The sequence below is a fragment of the Epinephelus fuscoguttatus genome, linkage group LG11, assembly GCF_011397635.1.
Source record: "Epinephelus fuscoguttatus linkage group LG11, E.fuscoguttatus.final_Chr_v1".
NCBI classification, from domain to species: Eukaryota; Metazoa; Chordata; class Actinopteri; order Perciformes; family Serranidae; genus Epinephelus; species Epinephelus fuscoguttatus.
Genome location: NC_064762.1, coordinates 44086385 through 44108074, shown reverse-complemented (window position 1 = coordinate 44108074; position 21690 = coordinate 44086385). Strand labels below are relative to the sequence as shown.

At 42.3% G+C, this 21690-nt stretch overlaps 1 protein-coding gene across 4 annotated transcripts in view; it reads right to left on the bottom strand.

Annotated features, from left to right (window-relative positions):
• The window catches only part of tnfrsf21 (tumor necrosis factor receptor superfamily, member 21), a 253610-nt gene that overhangs the window by 35591 nt on the left and 196329 nt on the right, over positions 1-21690 (bottom strand). For all 4 annotated transcript variants that reach the window (XR_007450415.1, XM_049590672.1, XM_049590669.1 and 1 more), the window contains exon 5: positions 7030-7294. Coding sequence is in view for 3 of the 4 variants with exons in the window: in XM_049590672.1 (XP_049446629.1) it covers positions 7030-7294 (265 nt within the window). In the remaining variant the exon portion in view is untranslated. The remainder of the gene's footprint in view (positions 1-7029; positions 7295-21690) is intronic.

The following is a 21690-nucleotide window of genomic DNA, read 5'->3' as shown; positions in this document are numbered from 1 at the left end:
TCTCAAGAAAAGAACAATTACTGAGAAATACATACCAGTTTTGGTAAAGCACGTTAAGGAGACTGTTTTGGAGAAGCTGGAGAAAAAAAATCAACAGTGTCCTTAACTATTGACATCTGGTCTAATCACAGGCTGCGCTCCTTCCTTGGAGTAACAGCTCATTTGTGCAATGAGTCAAAGGAGTGCTATGCCCTTGAATTCTACTTGCTGGACTGTAGACGTTTCCCAGGCAAACATAGTAGAGATCGAATTTTCTCTGTCTTTGAGGAGATCAAAGAAGAGTATGGTATCTTTTAGAAGATAACTTATATTGTCACAGACAATGCTGCCAACATGAAGTGTGCTTTTAAAGTTCGCATGCCACAACAGCAGTCAGATGACAGCGAGAGTGAGGAGGAAAATCTAGATGATCAGTACCTGTGGGAGGACATGAATCCTGTGGAAGACACAGAGCTACCCTGGTCATCAGGTAAACATATTTTTTGTTTTGCTCGCTCCCTGCAGTTAGTTGTGAATGACAGCATGAAGGAAGTTAGAGCCATCTCTCACGCCATTGCCAAAACATCACGCTTCTCAACTCTGTTACACAGCAGCTCACAGTTCAAAGAGAAGTTTGAGGCTGCATTTGACTCTACTAAGACTATTCCAACTGCAAACAACACTCGCTGCAACAGCACTTTCAAACAAGTGCAGCAAGTGGTATTCTGCACTTGTGAGTGGAACCAGCAATTGACATCAATTTTCGCACCATTCTTGGAGGCAACAGACCTGACAGAGGGAGGGAAATCAGTTACTATTAGCATGGTGGTTCCGACTGTTCTGGACTTGCATACACATCTTGTGAAGATGGAGGAGACACGAATACAGTGTCAGCCAATAGTAAAGGCCCTTCATCAGTCTCTGATGAGAAGATTCAGTGGAATCTTTGCCAAAACAAACATGACCAAAGACGGGGGAGAGGAATCTTTCAGCCACAATGTGTACTTTTTGGCTACAATGCTTGACCCACAGTTTGGATTAAAAAAAGGGTGGATCTGGATGTTACAAATGGGCAAAATGCAACATCAATCAAGAAGTTCAGAGATGATCTGAAGAAAACACTGACAGGTATACACACATACATTTTACATCGAAAGAAAAATTAATTAGTCTTGTAGTGGAATTTATTAGGTGCTAATTTCATATTGTAAAACTCTGATACCGTCTTTGTATTTCACCTTTAGGGAATATGCTTGTTCTAAACAACATATTGTAAGAGCAGTTAAGTATTCCATACCTGCTGACACTGTATTACTATGTGTCTTTCTATCTAATTCAGTAATTTTCTTTCATTTGCTTGTATTTTTCAGACACTTTGATCTCTGAGGGTGAGAACAACAAATACTTTGATGTCATACAGGACACTGACACTAACAATGCACTTGTCTTCTGGTACAAAAACCATGACAGATTCCCACAACTCCACAACTTGGCAATGAAGGTGCTGTCAGTTCCTGCATCCTCTGCACCAGTTGAGAGGGCTTTTAGTAGAGGAGGCATCATAATGAGACCCCACCGTGCACGTTTAGGTCACAGAATGCTGCAGTCTCTCATGTTTTTGAAATGCAACCAAGCTGTTCTTTAAATCTTAATTTCCATGGAAAGAAATGGGACTACCATAAGAAACCTCATCGTAATATTTGACCAAGATTTGTCTTTTAATTCTCACTGAAAACAAATCTCACAGACTACATTTTTTCATGTACCTAATACTGTGAAAATTAGGCCCATCTTGACCCGAAAAGATGCAGAGAAATTGGTCCACGCTTTTGTTACCTGTAGACTGGATTATTGTAACTCCCTATTATCAGGTAGCTCTAATAAATCTTTAAAAACTCTCCAGCTAATTCAGAATGCAGCAGCACGTGTACTAACAGGAACTAAGAAACGAGATCATATTTCTTTTGTTTTAGCTTCTCTGCACTGACTCCCTGTAAAATCCAGAATTTAATTTAAAATCCTACTGTTAACTTACAAAGCTCTAAATAGTCAGGCTCCATCATATCTTAGAGAGTTCATAGTGCCATATTATCCCACCAGAACACTGCGCTCTGAGAATGCAGGGTTACCTGTGGTCCCTAAAGTTACCAAAAGTAGATCAGGAGCCAGAGCCTTCAGCTATCAGGCTCCTCTCCTGTGGAATCATCTTCCTGTTGCGGTCTGGGAGGCAGACACCGTCTCCACATTTAAGACTAGAATTAAGACTCCTCTTTGATAAAGCTTATCGTTAGGACCGGCTCAGGCTTGGCTTGTACCAGCCCCTAGTTAGGCTGACTTAGGCCTAGTCTGCCGGGGGACCTCCTATAATACACCAGGCACCTTCTCTCCTTCTATCTCTCTCTCATGTCCTGTTACTGCATCTTGCTAACTCGGCCGTATTGCATGTCACTAACTCGTCTTCTTCTCCGAAGCCTTTGTGCTCCACTGTCTCGCAGGTTAACTCGTATCGCAGCAGTGCCTGGACAGTGTGACGTGTGTGGTTGTGCTGCTACCGTGGTCCTGCTAGATGCCTCCTACTGCTGCTGTTATCATTAGTCATACTTCTACTGTTATTATACAAATATGATTATTGTCACATATCTAACTCGGCTTCTTCTCCGGAGCCTTTGTGCTCCACTGTCTCGCGGGTTGACTCGCATAGCAGCAGTGCCTGGATAGTGTGGCGTGTGTGGTTGTGCTGCTGCCGTGGTCCTGCCAGATGCCTCCTGCTGCTGCTGCTGTTATCATTAGTCATACTTCTACTGTTATTATACACATATGATTATTGTGACATATGTATACTATCAGATATTAATATATAGTTTAAACATATTGTACATCAATAACCAGAATTATAATTATAATATTCCTTTAATTAATGTTGTTGTAAGCTATTACAGTTACCGTCTGTCCTGCATCTCTCTCTGTCTCTGTCTCTCTCTCTGTCTCTCATTCTGTCTCATTGTGCCATACAGATTACTTTTAATTTATTATGTTGATCTGTATGACATCTATTGCAAGCCTGTCCGTCCTGGAAGAGGGATCCCTCCTCAGTTGCTCTTCCTGAGGTTTCTACATTTTTTTCTCCCGTTAAAGGTTTTCTGGGGGGAGTTTTTACTTATCTGCTGCGAGGGTCCTAAGGACACAGGGATGTTGTATGCTGTAAAGCCCTGTGATGCAAATTGTGATTTGTAATATTGGGCTTTATAAATAAAATTGATTGATTGATTGATTGATTTGCAATAGCATATAACTGGTGGCAGGTGGTTGTGGGTTGTTTAATTCTCATTTAGCTGCATCTTATTATTTTTTCAAGTCGGTGCCATTATTGATTAATTTGCCACTGATTATTATTATTATTATTATTATTATTATTTACTTCCTAATCAAAATTTTCTATGCATGTCATTCTGCTAACCAGCTGTGTTGGCCAGCTCCAAGGCTACATGCGGTTTATTCAGGTCTCACTGTCATAAACCATTACTAATACAGCATGTAATTGCATACATAGCATTATGCCTCGTAACCATAGCTGGCTAAATCATTCAGGCGTCATCAATCATTGCAGGTTAAACTAATCTACAGCATATATGGCATCTTGCACCACTTAAGCAGACTGAGCAGCATCGCATTAATGGAACTGAACCCTCAGCCTTTGCAGGCTAAGCAGCATCACATTAATGGAATTGAACCCTCAGCCTTCGCAGGCTAAGCAGCATTATATTCATGGCATTGAACCCTCAGCCTTCGCAGGCTAAGCAGCATTGCATTCATGGAATTCAGCCCTCAGCGTTTGCAGGCCAAGCAGCATCACATTCACGGCATTCAGCCCTCAGCCTTGCAGGCCAAGCAGTCTAAAAAAAGTCATCTATAATTCTGTGTTTTGCTCATTTGGTGTCTTATCTCTTTGCAGATCATTTAACTATGTTTGATTTATCATGGCTTGCTCACTGCAGCTCCTTAAGTAAACATTCTTTGGGGGTAATTTTAGGCTGTGTTCTTTTCTTGAAGGGGCCTTCGCCCTTTTCATATTGTGAGATTCTTCTTGCTGCCGCTCAGATGTCCCACAATCTCAAATAATCTCCCTCTGGTGTCTAAGTGCCAAAGACTTTGTTAAAATCATATCCGCACAATCACCTGTTAATCTGTACACCTGTATTTCGCATTTCATTTAATTAACAAAAGGTTGATAACACATTGAATTGCCATTCTTTGAACCTCTGTTTTTGAACCAAGAGCGCCATTTAGTGGGCTCCAAAAATAAAGAAAATGCTTCACGAGGCTTCAGTCGGCCATTGCTGCCAATCAGACATAGAGTAGGACAGGTCATGCCTTTTCCATCCAATGAAAAGAAAAATGGCCTTCTGGACAGAAAAATTCACATTTCTTAAGAAGTGTTTTAAACTCCACCCCCAAATTAAATGACTGTAGCTTCTGAGCCACTCTGACTACATGCATGCATGAGGTCTTGTCAGAAAGAAAACTCCCTAAAGTTTCTTGTGAAAGGGTCAGAAACATTCTGGGTGATACAGAGACAGACTAATGGGCCACTGAGCTCAGTAAAAAATTGAAGATTTTGCCTAAAATAAAATAAAAAATGTATTTCAGGATGAATAACTGTCTGTTGCTTCATCTGAGCAAGTAAATGACACTATGGGGCTGTAGGCACACTATCAATGTACACAAGTTTCAAACTTGAAGAAGACTGCACCAAGTATGACCATTCTACAGTGTTTTTCCATGAAAAGATCCAGACAGAGCTCCCAAAGACAAGTCGGTCACTCGACTTCAAAACAGTGCTGTCAGTGATCAAACAACACTCAGCCAGCTTCAAACATTGTAACTTATTGAAATCAGGCGTGATTGTGATAGCTGATGTTGTTTTTGACACAGAAACACCATAAAATATCACCAGAATAAAGCCATATGAAAGTGAAAGTTATGATCCCACTTTCTAGACTGTATATTTCAGCCAAAAATAGTGGTAGGGGTGACTCTTAACTTTATCAACCAGCTAAGTCCCCACTAACAGCTCCACATAAGATCATGAGTAATCCTTTAGCTTTTCCCATCCAAAAACAGCATGACATGACTTGTCACTACTCATTGTGATTTTGGACTTTGTGTGTTTAGGTCACTCTGGTGTGAAATACATAATAAATAAAAGAAAAATGATGTTATTTTTGAAAAGTGAAGACCTTCCTGAATCCGGCAATACCAAACATCACATGGTTTGATGACGTAGTGCACCTGGGAGATACCATTTAACAGAGAAGGAGGGGAGCAAGGATGCCGGCGTCCTGGCGGAGTTAGAGAGGTTAAAGAAAAGGGACGTGCAATTTCTAAAATCTGTCACTTTTATTTTCCCGTTAAAGGATAACTTAAGTATTTTTCAACCTGGGCCCTATTTCCCCATGTGTATGTGTGCGTATGATTCATAGGTACATACACCATTTAAAATTGGTTCAGTATTGAGGGAGCCAGCAGCCACGAGGCAAATGCGTCCCGTATAAGTTTGCGCATTAAAAGTGCTTTTTTTCGCACTGACCGGTTCAGATTGCCAGTGCTATCTCTGTAAATAGCATACTAAGCGTTTCCCTGACCCTTCACGTCCTCCCGGCTGTGTGTGACGTCATCTCGTGAGAGCTTTGCTTGTTGCCGGAAGAAAACGGGGTACGATATATACGAAGGCAAAGTATGCAACACTAAATTTGCGTCTCTGAGACAATTCTAGGTATCAGTATTACATGCATAAAGACATATTAGTATACTTACTTGATGGATAGTTGACCACTTAGTCCCTGTGGTTTTGGCCGCCTCCTCCAATTTATTTTGGGCACATGAAAAAAGGTATCTAGCACTGTCCTATTGATCAGAGGGGGGAAATCCTCTAACGTAGTTACACAGCGTTTGGTAGTTTCTGTATCATCCCAGGACACATCGAGACCAGGAATATTGGGCAACAGGTCCCACTCATTGCAACACAACATGGAGTCACAGCAACCACAGGAGCACCATCAGTCCTCAGAGATTCATGCTCGTGCAGCCGCTGCTTCACCCTCGTCTGCTCGTTGGCCCTCTCTCTCTATCCTCGTCTGCTCTTCAATTTGTAGGAGCTCCTCGTCCATATACTCGGGCTCAAATAAGTATGGGTGGCCATCGTAATAAAAGGGCTCATCTTCATTCTTAAAATCGGTTAAATATGCAGCCATGATACCGATGCAGTAAAACTCTCAGCTGTATTCCGGGACAACCAGCGCCACTCTGTGTGCGACGCTCAGCATGGCTCCTCTGTTTTCTTCACGCAACAAGCAAAGCTCTCGCGAGATGACGTCACACACAGCCCACAAGAAGTGAAGGGTATGAGGGAAATGCTTAGTATGCTATTTACAGAGATAGCACTGGCGATCTGAACTGGTCAGTGGTGAAAAAAGCACTTTTAATGCGCAAACTTATACAGGACGCATTTGCCCCCATATCTACCTCGCGGCTGCTGGCTCCCTCAATACTGAACCAATTTTAAAACAAGTTGTACCTATGAATCACACGCACACATACACATGGGGAAATAGGGCCCAGGTTGAAAAATACCAAAGTTATCCTTTAAGTACAGGGGTCACATGGTGCAATGAAATGAATAAATGAGAAAATAAGGATAATTGCTATGCAAGAGATTCACTCAAGCTAATGCCAGAGAATTATTCTAAATTCTTCCTTGAGAATTAAAGGTAAAATTAAAAGCAGTTATTGTTTCAGTCACCAGAATGCAGGAAATAAACACACTGAAACGTAAGTCCCCAAAAGTTTTGGTTTCAAAATTTTCCATGTTTTGGAGGTCTCAGGTTTGGAGGTCTCAAGTTTGGCAAGTAGAGGTTATGTTTGTCTGACTGCACTTTCATTATTCACAGTAATAAAGGTGCAATTTCTATCACATCACGCTAACAGTACAGTCATACCAATGACTCACTACAGTTTCTGAACAGTGCTAAGATTCAGGGCTAACGTGCTTACCTTTGGTAATGAAGGAGCCGTTCCTGCTGAGGGCCGAGTCTTTGCTTGAGGTGGAGTCACAGCGAAGCAGGGGCTCTGATTCATCAGAGAAGAAGCCTTTGGTACGGTCCACCGGCGACTGCTCCACGCCTGTGCCGCTGGCCCCGCCCATGCTCCCACCACTGTTGCCACTGCTGCCAACGCTGCTGGGAGACTCGAGTGGCTTGTGGATGGGACTGAGGCTTTGGCTTACATTCACTGAGGTCATCAGCTGGTTGATGTCAAACTGGACAGACACAGAGAGATGGGAGGATGTGAGAGTGAAGAAGAGTATATCATAACAAAAAATGGAAATACAAAACAGCAATAATAATAATAATACACTTTATTTTACAGGGCACCTTTTACTCAAGAAATGCAGCACAGAGTGCTTCACAATAAGGGCATTATGGGCACTGAGTGCTTCACACAAGAATACACAGCATCAATTTAAAACAGGCAAATGAGGCAATTCAATATAAAATGACATTTAAAACAAAAAAGGGTGAAAACAGAGGCATCATAGCTCAGTATTAGCAAAACCATAAATCTTAAAATCATAAAATAATCAAACTATAAAATCAAAAAAACAAAAACAATCATGAAACAATAAATAATAAAATCAAATTATAGCTGCTGCGCAGCAGTGGTCGGGGCCGGGTTATTTTAGGCAAAATTAGGCAATTCTGAGCAACACACACACTAAAACAAAGCATATCACAACATAGAAGTTACATCATATAATTATGGCATGCCCTTCAAATTGTGGATGAGTGGCTGAAGTGATCAGACTCATAATATACAAAGGAAAGAAAAAACTCTCTTCTATCTCACTGAGCTAATTGGCAAGTGACAGTTCATGTGTGGCTTCACAAATTGACAAAGCCAAGCATCAGGGTGCTAGACAGTAGCCATCCATGCCATGGAAAAGCAAATTTTCAAAGTGAATTTTCAAAGTTTTGAAATTTAGAGGCTTGCTGTAGTGCCACCATCAGGACTATTGTCTTGTGTTTCCAGTTGAGGACATCTGGCATGGGACTGGACCTTTATGAAAAGTTGGGGTAGATTTCTTATATGGAAATGTTGCACGAGCTGAGGCTCACAATCTTTGACACCAAGAACCATCCTCTATCTCACTGAGCTAACTGGCAAACAGAAATGTCACATGTAGCTTCACAAATTGACTAAGCCAGTCACCTGTGTGCAAGACAGCAGCTGTTAGCGTGTAAAGGCAGATTTCAAACGGCTGTCAAAAATTCAGTTATTAAGACAAAAATCCAAAAATACACAAATTGCATCTAGACAGCATGGAGATGTTGGTAATTTGTTTTTAACAATGATTTATTGGCTCCATAAGCGAAAAACTGATTTTAAAAATGCCATTTTTGCATTGACTCCAATTGTTCGCATGAGAGCGAAATTCAAAATGCTGTAAAAAATTCAGTTTTTGAGATAAAATTCTGATATTTTCCAAACATCATCTACCATGACTCCAAAATGTTGTCATTTCTTTAATGAACACTGAAAATGTATTTAGCAAGAATTTGTAAGTATATGTTTACAATACCGTTTACAGTCAAACATTTTGATGCACTGTAGGCTCAATTTTTGATAAATCAAAAATCTGTGTGGATTGTTTGTGTAGGACAGTCTGAAGATGCTCTGTAGCAAGTTTGGTGTCAATTGAGCAAAAATTCTGGGAGGAGATAAGTTTAATAAGTTTTACAGTTTTTGAAAAAAACAGAGTGATGGACTTCATAATTTGCAATAGGTTTAAATGTACAAAAGTTTCTTCAGTATTGGGGCTACATTTTGGTGAAAGTTGGAACTCTGTAGCACATATGGTTAATTTGTTGTGAATTTTCAAAATTTTGAAATTTAGAGGCTTGCTGTAGCGCCACCATCAAGACTATTGGCCTGTTTTTGCAGCTGAGGCAATCTGGCATGGGACTGGGCCTTTGTGCAAAGTTTGGTAATTTTTTCGCATGGGAAGTATGATTTCCTCGGAAGAAGAAGAAGAACATGCAGCAAAACAATAGGGTCCTGGCAGCTTAGGCTGCCCGGCCCCTAATAAGAAACAACATGTTAAAAGAGTTGCAGCAGTTTTAAGTGTAAAATGAAATTGTTTCAGACCTGTATCAGGAAAGTCAGAGTTAGTTAACGGCTGAAGTGAACAGATACATTTTTAGCTTTCTTTAAAAAAATATTTCATGAGCTGGCTTCCCTGATATCTATAGGTCGTGTGTTCCACAGCTTTGGGGTGTAACTGACAAAGGCCGCATCTCAGATCTTCTTCCGGCTATTGCTGGGAATCTCCACTAAACCAGCAGCAGATGAACGCAGTGTTCTTGGACGCAAATAGTTAATGAGGAAATTAGCAATGTAGCTGGTTCGGGGCCATTGTCCAAGCTTTGTATACAAGAAGAAGGAGCTTAAAATCAATTCTAAACGTAACAGGAAGCAAGTGCAGAGCAGCTCAGACCAGCCTGATGTGCTCTGGTGGTTCTAGTTCATAACTGAGCTGCAGAGTTTTAAATTAGCCCTTTTAAAGTCCGTCAGTAAAAGTGTCCAGTCAGCTTGAAATAAAAGCTTGAATCTAAATGCTTCGAAACACATAATAGTCAGGAGGTGCACTTCTGAAGAATCTTATATATCTTTATATTAATATTAATACATCAGAGATATGGATACTGCAGTATCTTTTGTTGGTGCATTTTTGTGCAATCATCTGGCTTCTGTTTTTTCTTTTTTCTTTTTTTTTCCTTTTTTGGGTGGTATAAAGAAGCCAGTGCTAATGTGCTCCAATCACCGCTTTTCCTCAATATTGAGAGATCACTGTTCCCCTTACTCATTAGAGTGTTTAAGAAACTAACCCCCTCTAGTGGTTTTAAACCTGCCTGAGAAAGAGCAGCAAATGCATTTAGCAAGGTTTTCTGTAGTGGCAGTGAGTGAGCCAGAGAAAACACAGTGATTCAAGACTCAACATTAGCCACTTAAATGAGTGAGCATTTTGCTTCAACACCTTCTGTCCATCTCTGACATCTCTGATACTGACACATCTTGTATTATTGCGTTTGTAGTCAGGCTCCCTTTTAGACCCTCTTTTTGATTAGTCTGTCCTAGTGTTGTCACGATACCAAAATCTTTGTTTCGATACCAATATCAATATGAATTTTGATACTTTTCGATACTCTTCGGTACTTTTCCTAAGGAAAAGTCCTTTTGGACACAAACCTTTAGAACAATAAATAGTAGGGGTGTAACGGTACCATAAAAATCATGGTTCGGTAAGTACGTCTGTTAAGGTTGAACTGATAGGACTCAAGAGCAGGACTCAACTCAGGTTCAGTTCACAACAAAAGTCTTTAATGAAAAAAGGCTGGTTCGGTACACAGGAAGGCAGTCAGACAAGGCAGAGGTATCCAAAAAACGCTAAGGCAGAGGCAGGGTCCAAAAAACAGAACTAGATCATACTCTCGAGACTCACACTGGGAAAAAGGCTGGGACGCTTACAGGGAACTGAAAAGACGAACTGGCAGAGACAAAGGGATGCACACAGACTAAATACACAAGGGAAGGTGGGATAATGAGACACAGGTGACACTAATCAGGGCGGGGCAGGTAATCACACAAAGCGGGAAACACAGGAGGACAGGAGGTGAGGATCTGGAATGACAGGAAAATACAAAAATAAAACAGGAAGTCATCAAAATGCACAAAGACAGAAAAACATAACTATACTCAGGGACTAGATGTTACAACGTCGGTACGGACGTCATGGTTTGGTAACTCAAATGTTCCACCAAGTTTGTGTTATCTCGTGTTGTCTCCCTTTGCAAGGCAGACTTTCACCTGTCTTTTTTCACATGCGCCAGCTGCGACTGTTGATACAGGTGTTGTCTTACACACCACTTGTGCAATCTGTGCTCCAATAGGAACAAGAAAGGCATTTGTGTGCATAAATGAGTAAAATAAATTAACTAAATTAATGAACTGAATCAATTTCAAAGTACTGGTATTTTCCAAATGCAGTATAGTACCGTTTGGAATACTCTAGTACCGCGGTACTATTTTAGTACCGGTATACCGTGCAACACTAGTTTGTCCTTCTTTTTGGGTTACATTGCAGTATAGTTTTAACATGTTGGTCTCTGATGTGCTCTCTCCTGAGGGCATGGACTACAATATCTTCCAGGAGGGTTAAATATACCATCTTAACAGCTGCTTGGTGGTAAATCATAATATATATATATATATATATAATATAATATAATATTTTATAAACCCTCCATACCTATTAAAAGGCTACCAATTAATGATAATGGAGCATGAACCATAGATGACAATATTGCAGTAGGTCAGTCTGGAAGTTGTGAATGCATGAATGAAAGTCTCTGCAGCTGAAAAAGAGAGGGATGGCCAGAGGTGGGCAATGTTTCTGAGATGGAAGAAGGCTATTTTGGTGATGTGTTTGTTATGTTGGTCAAAGGAGGGGGTTTGATCAAAGATGACACCAAGGTCATAGATATGGGGGAAGGTGAGCTTAGAAGTTAAAAAGGCAACAGATAGGATTAGTTTATTTTTTAGCTTGGCGCCACCTAGCGTCAGCAGTGTCGCTCGGACTGTCACAAAGACCAAATTGACCATGGGGATCAGAGATAATCAATAAAATATAGGCTGTAAAGCCACCAGTATACCTCTATGTATACGTAGAATGACAGGGTGTGTGGACACTATACTAAATAAATGAGTAAAGAGACCGAGCAACAATTATAAGATTTATCTGAAGAAAAAAACAAATAGTAATGCAAATAATTACACCAGAATGCACAGTACCAGTACAAACAACTCACAGTAAATTATACCAATATGCACAGTATCAGTACAAACAACAGTAGACATGTAAGGGATAATGTATTGAGCCGGTGACTGTTGAAAAATAACTCCCAACAGGGGAATGGAACCCTGACGCGCAGCGGAGTTATTTTTAACAGTCACCGGCTCACTATACATTATCCCGCTTAGAACATGGCTTAGTACTAAAAGATTCAAATGTTACAACTGGCATCAATATTATTAAACTGCTGGCAGAGTGTATTGACAGAGGAGAGGCGTTCACCAGACAAACGGGAGCGGAGGAGAGGATTTTACGCCACTTCTCCCGGTCGGAGAGGCTGGGTAGCTGCGGCTATGGCAATGAGGATGTCAGCCGACCAACACTCGCTACCCAGTCCCTGGTTGCAGCGATTTGCAATGCTAGCCAGCTAGGAATGAACTAGCAGCCAGTATAGTACAGCCCTCCCTCGGCTAGCTAACATTTAGCCGTGTTACTTACTGATCCATTAGAAAGAAAGCTAGCTGGACATTGGTGTTGAAGCCTCTTTGGTCACGGAGCTCCCTCCATCTCTTGAACGCTTGACTGAGGTTTACTCTTGTTTTTCCTCTTCTTTTATCACTCTCCTTTTTGTGCATCCCCGCCTCCTCAGACAGATTAGCTTGTTTTCTTTTGGGAGGCCGTTTTTCACTTATCTCCAAACTTTGTCCGTCTGCCATTGTGCTCCTGACTCAACTATCTCATGCCCCAGCCAGTTACTCATAAGGACCAGCTCCAGTCCCTGATTGGCTGACCGACCAGTTTGGCAATACATGACGCATTTCCTGCCGTAAAGCAGATTTCTTCCGTGAAAATTCGTCCCCGGTGGCAGGAGCTTATTGCAAAGATTGCAAAGCCATTAAGTAACCTATATAAACCCTGACAGTTTGAGTTTGCTGTGTATACTACCCTGTGCAACCCACATTATTTTCACAATGATATAATATTGGCAAAAATGCTGTCTGTTGCTTCTTTAAGGGAGGTTTCAATAGCCCTTTTTAGATAGGAATTGCGCAGATTTGTAGGAAAGCCCAATCAGTCTTTTTTCAGCATTGGCAGTATAAAAACAAAATCCGGGAGTGCAGCAAAATGCCGCCTGCCTACTTTTGTTTATACAGAATGCCCCTTTTTTCGGGGCAATGAGGGGCGTGAGCAAGTAACAAAACCTGTGGCTCAGTTTTTTATAGTTGAATTTTTTCATTAATAATTCATGAGGATGGGGACCCTATGGAGCACCGAAGAGAGTAAACATGTCCCCTTACTGCTCTGAGAGAATGTGACTTAAACATAGTCATTTAATGTGCAGTTTTTCATACTAATAGTCTAGGACAGTTGAAAACGAACTTTAAAGCGTTCTGGCTTAACCAGTGTGATTCTTGACCGACCACGATGTCCAATTCTTGTCCAAAATAAGAGGTTGCGAGAGGAGGGCACAAAGCATTGTAACATCCTGAGCAGACTACACCGGTATCAGAGAATGCTAATGCTACCAGCGCCCTTAATGCCTCCCTCAAGTGCAACATATTCAGGAAAACTGATGCCCTGTCCACAAGCCTGGGCTGTGAAATATTGTCAGTGAGACAAGAATTCAAGACCTTAATTGAACCACTCCAGCGTACACTGGAGGAACTGAGGAACGTAGGGCTGTTCAGAAGGATTGATTAGGTTCATTTTGGCTTCTTTTTTTAAAATTGTTCAATATTTTTTTATCTTCAGACAAAAAGTGAAGGAGATGTTTCTTTTACCTGCTTGACAGTTTCGACTGTGACTCCAGTCTTCCTCAGAAGTGTCATCCTACGTGTTGCTGACGTGTCATTTATCAGCTGGCCGGCTAGTGCAGCTATTTCATCTATGCAAGGTGGCAAATGACCAGCATCAGATTGCTATCCAAAGAGTATTACAGAAAATGTCAACACAAGTTAGTCCCTGTTTTGACTGATATGTTTTGGGAATCATTTCAGTCTCTCAGTTTGCCCCCAACACTCAATCAAGCTTCCATTTCTCTTACTTTAAAAAAGAATAAAGATCCTCTTGCCTGCTCTTCCTACCGACCAATCAGTTTCTTAAATGTGCATTTTAAATTGCTGTCCAAAATACTCGCCCTACATCTGGAAAACTTGTTACCAACCATTATCTCTCTGGACTAAACAGGATTAATGAAAAATAGGCACCCTTTTTCTAAATTTAAGACAACTTTTTAACACAGTATATTATTCCCACGTGACTTCTGTCCCAGAGGCTGTGATACCCCCAGACGCCGAAAAGGCCTTTCATTGCGTGGAGTGGAGGTATCTCTTTTACACCTTAGATAAGTTTGGCTTTGATAAGAACTTCATCTCATGGGTGAAGCTACTGTATTCATCCCCCTTGGCCTCACTGAGGAATAACATCCTGTCAGTATACCTTCTCCTCCCTCGTACCAACCGGCAGGGCTAAGTCCTCTTTTGTTTGCCTTAGCTGTTGAACCCCTCTCTATCTGTACACAGCGGACTTCTGCTACAACTCTGAAACGTGTCACATCCATAAGTTTGCAGATGACACGGCCATCATGGGATGCATCAGAGACAATGAAGAGGAGGAATACAGGAGCCTGGTGAGGAACTCTGGTGCCACACAAACAACCTGCAGCTCAACACCTCAAAGCTCCGTCATATCTTAGAGAGCTCATATTGCCTTATTATCCCACCAGAACACTGCGCTCTGAGAACGCAGAGTTACTCGTGGTCCCTAAAGTCTCCAAAAGTAGATCGGGAGCCAGAGCCTTCAGCTATCAGGCTCCTCTCCTGTGGAATCATCTTCCTGTTATCATTAGATATCACTCTATAAATTTCCATTGTTATGCGGATGATACTCAGTTGTATTTATCGATGAAGCCAGAAGAAAGTAATCAATTAACTAAACTCCATAATTGCCTTAAGGACATAAAAACTTGGATGAGCACCAATTTCCTGATGTTAAATTCAGACATAACTGAAGTTATTGTTCTTGGCCCCAAACAACTCAGAGACTCTTTATCTGATGACATAGTTTCTCTTGATGGCATTGCTCTGGCCTCTAGCACTACCGTAAGAAACCTCGGAGTAATATTTGATCAAGATTTGTCTTTTAATTCTCATTTAAAACAAACCTCACGGACTGCATTTTTTCATCTGCGTAATATTGCAAAAATTAGGCCTATCCTGACCCGAAAAGATGCAGAAAAATTGGTCCACGCTTTTGTTACCTCTAGGCTGGATTACTGTAACTCTCTGTTATCAGGTAGCTCTAGTAAGTCCTTAAAAACTCTCCAGCTAATTCAGAATGCAGCAGCACGTGTACTAACAGGAACTAAGAAACAAGATCATATTTCTCCTGTTTTAGCTTCTCTGCACTGGCTCCCTGTAATATCCAGAATTGAATTTAAAATCCTACTGTTAACTTATAAAGCTCTAAATGGTCAAGCTCCGTCATATCTTAGAGAGCTCATAGTGCCTTATTATCCCACCAGAACACTGCGCTCTGAGAACGCAGGGTTACTCGTGGTCCCTAAAGTCTCCAAAAGTAGATCAGGAGCCAGAGCCTTTAGCTATCAGGCTCCTCTCCTGTGGAATCATCTTCCTGTTACGGTCCGGGAGGCAGACACCATCTTCACATTTAAGACTAGACTTAAGACTTTCCTCTTTGATAAAGCTTATAGTTAGGGCTGGCTCAGGTTTGCCCTGTACCAGCCCCTAGTTAGGCTGACTTAGGCCTAGTCTGCCGGAGGACCCCCCTATAATACACCGGGCACCTTCTCTTCTTCTTCTTCTCTCTCTCTCTCTCTCTCTCTCTCTCTCTCTCTCTCTCTCTCTCTCTCTCTCTCTCTCGTATTCTATTACCGCATCTTGCTAACTCGGCCATTCTGGATGTCACTAACTCGGCTTCTTCTCCGGAGCCTTTGTGCTCCACTGTCTCTCAGATTAACTCATATCGCAGCGGTGCCTGGACAGCGTGACGTGTGTGGTTGTGCTGCTGCCGTGGTCCTGCCAGATGCCTCCTGCTGCTGCTGCCATCATTAGTCATTAGTCATACTTCTACTGTTATTATACACGACTATTGTCACACATGTATACTGCCAGATATTAATACATACTTTCAACATATTGTACCACAGTAGCCAGAACTATAACTATAATATTATTACTTTCAATAATGTTGTTGTAAGCTACTGTCATTACCTGCATCTCTCTCTCTCTCTCTCTCTCTCTCTCTCTCTCTCTCTGTGTGTCTCATTGTGTCATGTGGATTACTGTTAATTTATTATGCTGATCTGTTCTGTACGACATCTATTGCACGTCTGTCCGTCCTGGAAGAGGGATCCCTCCTCAGTTGCTCTTCCTAAGGTTTCTACCATTTTTTCCCCTGTTAAAGGGTTTTTTTTGGGGAGTTTTTCCTTATCCGCTGTGAGGGTCCAAAGGACAGAGGGATGTTGTATGCTGTAAAGCCCTGTGAGGCAAATTGTGATTTGTGATATTGGGCTTTATAAATAAAATTGATTGATTGATTGATTGCCTAAAGAACTGGGGCCTCATTTATAAAGCTTGCTTACGCACAAAATGGGGCTTGAAAGTGGCGTACGCCACTTCCCACGCAAAGGTTGTGATTTATAAAAATAAACTTGGCGGGAGAATGTGCGCACGTGTAAGCAAACTCTGAGTCATGTGTGCGCACATTTTGGAGACACTGGGAAGTGGCGACACAGACGGCAATGTGGAGAAGTGGAGTCTCACACGAATTTAATGTCACGCTATATATACACGATATCCACCTTAGATCCACGTTATCATTGAAATTAAATCCAGCAGCCTTATTTTGCGCTCGGATTGAGTAATAATCGTTTCATAAAAACGTTGTAAAATCCAACTCAAATCCTGAATTGAAATTCTTTCTAAATACGTATTTAATCTGCACTGCCTCTAACGTCTCATTGTCCACTATGTGAGCGCAGGAGGGGGGGAGGACGGCGTGACTGCATGGAATATATTTATTTATTTAACTAAATATTTCCAGTGCATTTATCATGTCTCGAAATACAGCCATTAAGCACAAACGTTACACTCATTTCATCAGCCCTACTTAGACATGTGCTGTTCATGACAAAACCGGCATGAAGAAACGTGTTCGCCTATTACACTTTCATCTTTGAATTGTATTTCAAATTACACATTGTATTTTGGGACAGGGATACCATTGGTTCATGCTGTAATTCAGGCCGCGTGTCTGATCAGACTAATTGCCATAAACATATAAATACTGCGGTGACCCTCGTGCGTAATTGCGCAAGATGGCACTGGCACATATTCCTTTTTTCCTCCACCTTTAATAAATGTGATTCTTTATGTCCTACATCAATGTCAAACATCATCAAATTTAAAAGCAACACATTAACTACATGTTGGTGAAGTAGTAGAAATATTTGGTCTACCTTTAGATCAGTGCAGTAGTGCAGTCCCACAGACACATCAGCTGACAGCATCAGCAGCACTGATGTGTTGCCACTTTTTTTGCTTTATTAGTGATCCCGCTGCTGTGGCCACCAAATAAAATCTTATATTTATATGCAGATCGCATTCACGAGGTGATTTGCATGACCATTTATGGTTGAACTAGGGCGTGTAGAGGGCAGAATATGAGGCGAATCTGGGTGCGCACAACTCCAGGAGGTCTGTGATTTATAAAGAGAACATTGTGTGCAAGTGTGTGTGCACACGGCTTTATAAACCAGATTATTTTTTGGCACATGCCATTTTCAGCTTTTGGGCGCACGTCAACTTTTAGTATGAATCCTAAGCACTCTTTTATAAATGAGGCCCCTGGTCATTGACTTCGGGAGGGACAGACCCAGACCCAGACCAGTTCTGTTAGGAGCAGAGGAGGTGGAGGTCGTGGAGACCTATAAATATCTTGGGCTGTGGCTGGACAACGAGCTGGACTGGACGAGCAACACTGAACAGCTTTACAAGAAGGCTCAGAGCAGGATGTCCTTCCTGAGGAGGCTACGATCCTTCAACATCTGCAGGAAGTTCCTGTGGATGTTCTACCAGTCCGTGGTCGCCAGCGTCCTTTCCTACGCTGTGGTGTGCTGGGGTGGGAGCACATCAAAGGCAGAACTTTCCAGGTTGGAAAAGCTGGTCAGACGAGCCAGCTCGGTGGTCGGCATGAAGCTGGACCCCCTGGTGACAGTGGCGGAGAGGAGAACTCTTAACAAACTGCGGGGCATCTTGAACAATGCCAACCATCCTCTGCACACTGTCATCAGCAGCCGGAGGAGCCGGTTCAGCGACAGGCTGCCCCTTCCAAAGAGCCGGACAAATAGACTGAAAAACTCCTTTGTCCCCCGTGCCATCAAACTGTTCAACTCCTCACTGGGGGGTGAAGAGGCAAAAATCGGTGCCTGGAGTTGGGCCTGTAGGCTCCCGACCTTGTCCTCAACGTTGCTTCTCAAATATTCTCAGGCGTCGATCTGGTACCTTGGATTCAACTAAGCAGCACTCACGAAATCACTGGAGACAGGCAGAGTCCGATGCAATCGAGTTTAATGTGTTCACAAGCTTAACACATACAACTCATCGAGTCAAGCCCCGGAGCTGGACTGAAAACCGCTTCTCAACACATCTGCTTTTATGCTAGTGGAGACTGGGTAGTGTCTCCAACTTTTTCTGCAAATCCATCCCACTTTAACCCAATTCTATTGGTGGATACCTTTTTCTTTTGTCCAATCATGAGCAGGCCCGTTTTTAATGGTGTAATACTTTCGTTTTGAGCCTGGAATTTCCCAAGTTTTCCACCCTTAGCTCCGGATTCACTTTCACTTTATTTTTAAAAATGTGAGTGAATTTTAGGGACTTTCTTTATGCAGCCCCTTGTGCTCCTATGTGCTCTCATACAATATGAACCTTTAATGTGCATCAGTTAATACAAACATTTGAATATGTGTGTGTGTTATCATTATACAAAGCATGATAGCTTATACTTGAATGTGTGTGTTCTTTAGTGTATGGATACAATGTGAACTTATATTATGAATACTCTGACATGTATAACAATGTTTTAACACATATAGATACATCACACTCAGTATTATTAGAACTTATGCATAAAACATGGTTATATGATGGTCACATGGCTTTGTTTTCTTAAACACTTATGCAGTGTAACCATTCTACTTGGTCAGGAATTAACTTTTTACACTACAGGGGGAGGAGGGTGAACAGATGAACAGATGTACAATAACCATGTACAATACAATACATGTGCAATAATAACACAACCATATGTAGCCGGTGCACTGTTCCTTACCCCTCCCAGTGCAGGGCTCTGGCTTCACTGGTGTTCCATTGATTGCTGGGCGGCGCCACGCACCGTTTATATACTGGTCCGGTCACACCGGCCACCCCTCTCTTCTCTTCCGGTTCCACTCGTCCCCCGTGGTGGCTGTGGCCTGGTGTGGCGTGGCAGAGCTTGTGCAGGTGTGGTGGAGCAGTTGTGGCGTGGCCATGAGCGCATCGGAGCGCTGTCTGGCGTGTTTTGCCATCGTGGCGCACGTCTCCTCTTGCAGCGTAACCGTGTGGCAGAGCTTGTGCAGGTGTGGTGGAGCCATTGTGGCGTGGCCGTGAGCGCATCGGAGCGCTGTCTGGCGTGTTTTGCCATCGTGGCACACGTCTCCTCTCGCAGCATAATAGGTATGCACACCGCTGTTCTTTCTCCCACTTAGCGTGCCATATGCGCATTGGTGACGTGGTCCTTTTCTTTACTGCAGTGTGGCAGACTACTGTTGCCGTGGGGCCAGGTTGCCCCGCTGGAAGCCCTCCTGGTGTGGTTGTGCCTCCTCGGGGTAAGTCGGCATTGTCCGCTCTCTTTTCCTTCTCACCCGTTGCTCCACTCCTGGCTAACTGTTAATATTCTGTGCAGGCAAAAGCTGTGGAAATAACTCCTCTGCCTGGCCTGCTGTGACACTGCGCCAGTGAAGTCCATTTAAATACGAATTCATCGCCACGGCTCCCTGGATGACACTGCTGTTTTGGCTTTATTGTTTTGGTTTTATTGTTTTGGCATTGTTTTTGGTTCTATTTTAGTTATTTGAAGATTTAATTCCTTTTTTTGTTATTTTCCATTTTACTTAATTGTTTTTGTGTGTGTGTGTGTGTGTGTGTGCGCGCACGCACTGTGTGCGCGTGCGTGTGTTGTAAGACCAGTCATACTGTGAGGCCATTTTAATTTTCCTTCTCTCCCTGTGGACAGGTGCTGTGGGCCCAGAGCAGCGCCCCAATCCTTGGTGGTGGGTTCTTCACTTCTCCTCAGCGTGCGTGTGTGCAGTGTCACGGGTGATAGTTTAGTTTATTTTTCTCCTCCCTCATTGGTTTCGGGCCACTGCAGTAAGCTCCAGCCCTGTCCTTTCTCCTTTTGGCCCAGTATTTCGTTGTAATCCTGAGCCTTTTTAATAATAATCTGTGTAATAAAGAATATTTTGACACCTTGAACACCGTCTCCTGCCCAGTGGTGATCCGAACCTGTGTGACCTTTAGCCTCCCTAAAAATAGTAACTACTTCTTGGGGTGAAATTCCCCAGGTGGCGTTGTTCGGCAACACACTCATCCCCACCCTCCACTTGCCACACATACAAATACTGTGTTCTGTTTATACTGTGAATACTGAATACTATGTACAGTTTATATATATTATATAGACACACATGTATATTTATATATATATATATATATATATATATATATATATATTTCTCTCTATTCTTCCAGTGTTATTTTATTTTATATTATTTATGTATATGTATATTTAACAGTGCTGTGTGTGATATGGAACTTCAATTTCCCTGAGGGAACCTCCCAAAGGGATTAATAAAGTCATGTCTAAGTCTAAGTCTATTGCGCTTCGTTGTGACCCTTGTATTACAGGTGTTATCACTGTCTGTCCCTGCGCTTTTACTACTCTTAACTTATTTGGTGCCACAGCCAGTTATAAAATGAACTCAAATAAAACTGAATTATTTCCTTTAAATAAGGCTGCGCATGATTATCCACTACATAGCCTACCATTTAAAACTGCAGTGCAAGGCTTCACTTATTTAGGGATCCAAGTAACTGGCAAATTTAGAGACGTTTATGAAGCTAATTTTGCTCCCCTTTTTATTTGTGGAGGATTTGTAGAGGATTTTCAGAGATAGTCAGTGCTGCCCGCATTAATTCCATAATTCCAGATGAATACTCTCCCTAAATTCCTTTATTCATTTCAGTGTGTACCAATTTTCCTCACCCATAATGTTTTCAGTAGAACTGACTCCATTTATTAGAATTAGGGCTCTAGTTTCGCAGACCGGGTAGCGCACCTGCACTTCGCCAACTGGTTGTGGCCAGGCGGATTTTGTAAGTTTGGCACACCGTGCGCCCTGGCGCAGCTACTCCTCTTTCCCACCTCTGTCCCTCCTACCGGCGCAAGTCGGAAAGAGGGAGGAGAGAAGGCATGGAGTGGGTTTTACACACATCACACCAATCAAATGAGCCCCTCTCCTCGCCCTTAAATGCGCCGCGCGAAGGCGTAATGAGAGTTCACTCAATTCGCCATTGCAGAAGAGAGCAGCAGTGTCAGACAGCCAAACTCCTCCCAGGAGGAAACTTATGTTTTGGTCCGGGAGGTCTGCTCCGAATATATGGAACTGCAAGCAGATCTCCACGGGCTGATGATGCAAAGGTAGCCTGGGAGGAGGTCACCACAATTGTAAATCAATGTTGCGTTTC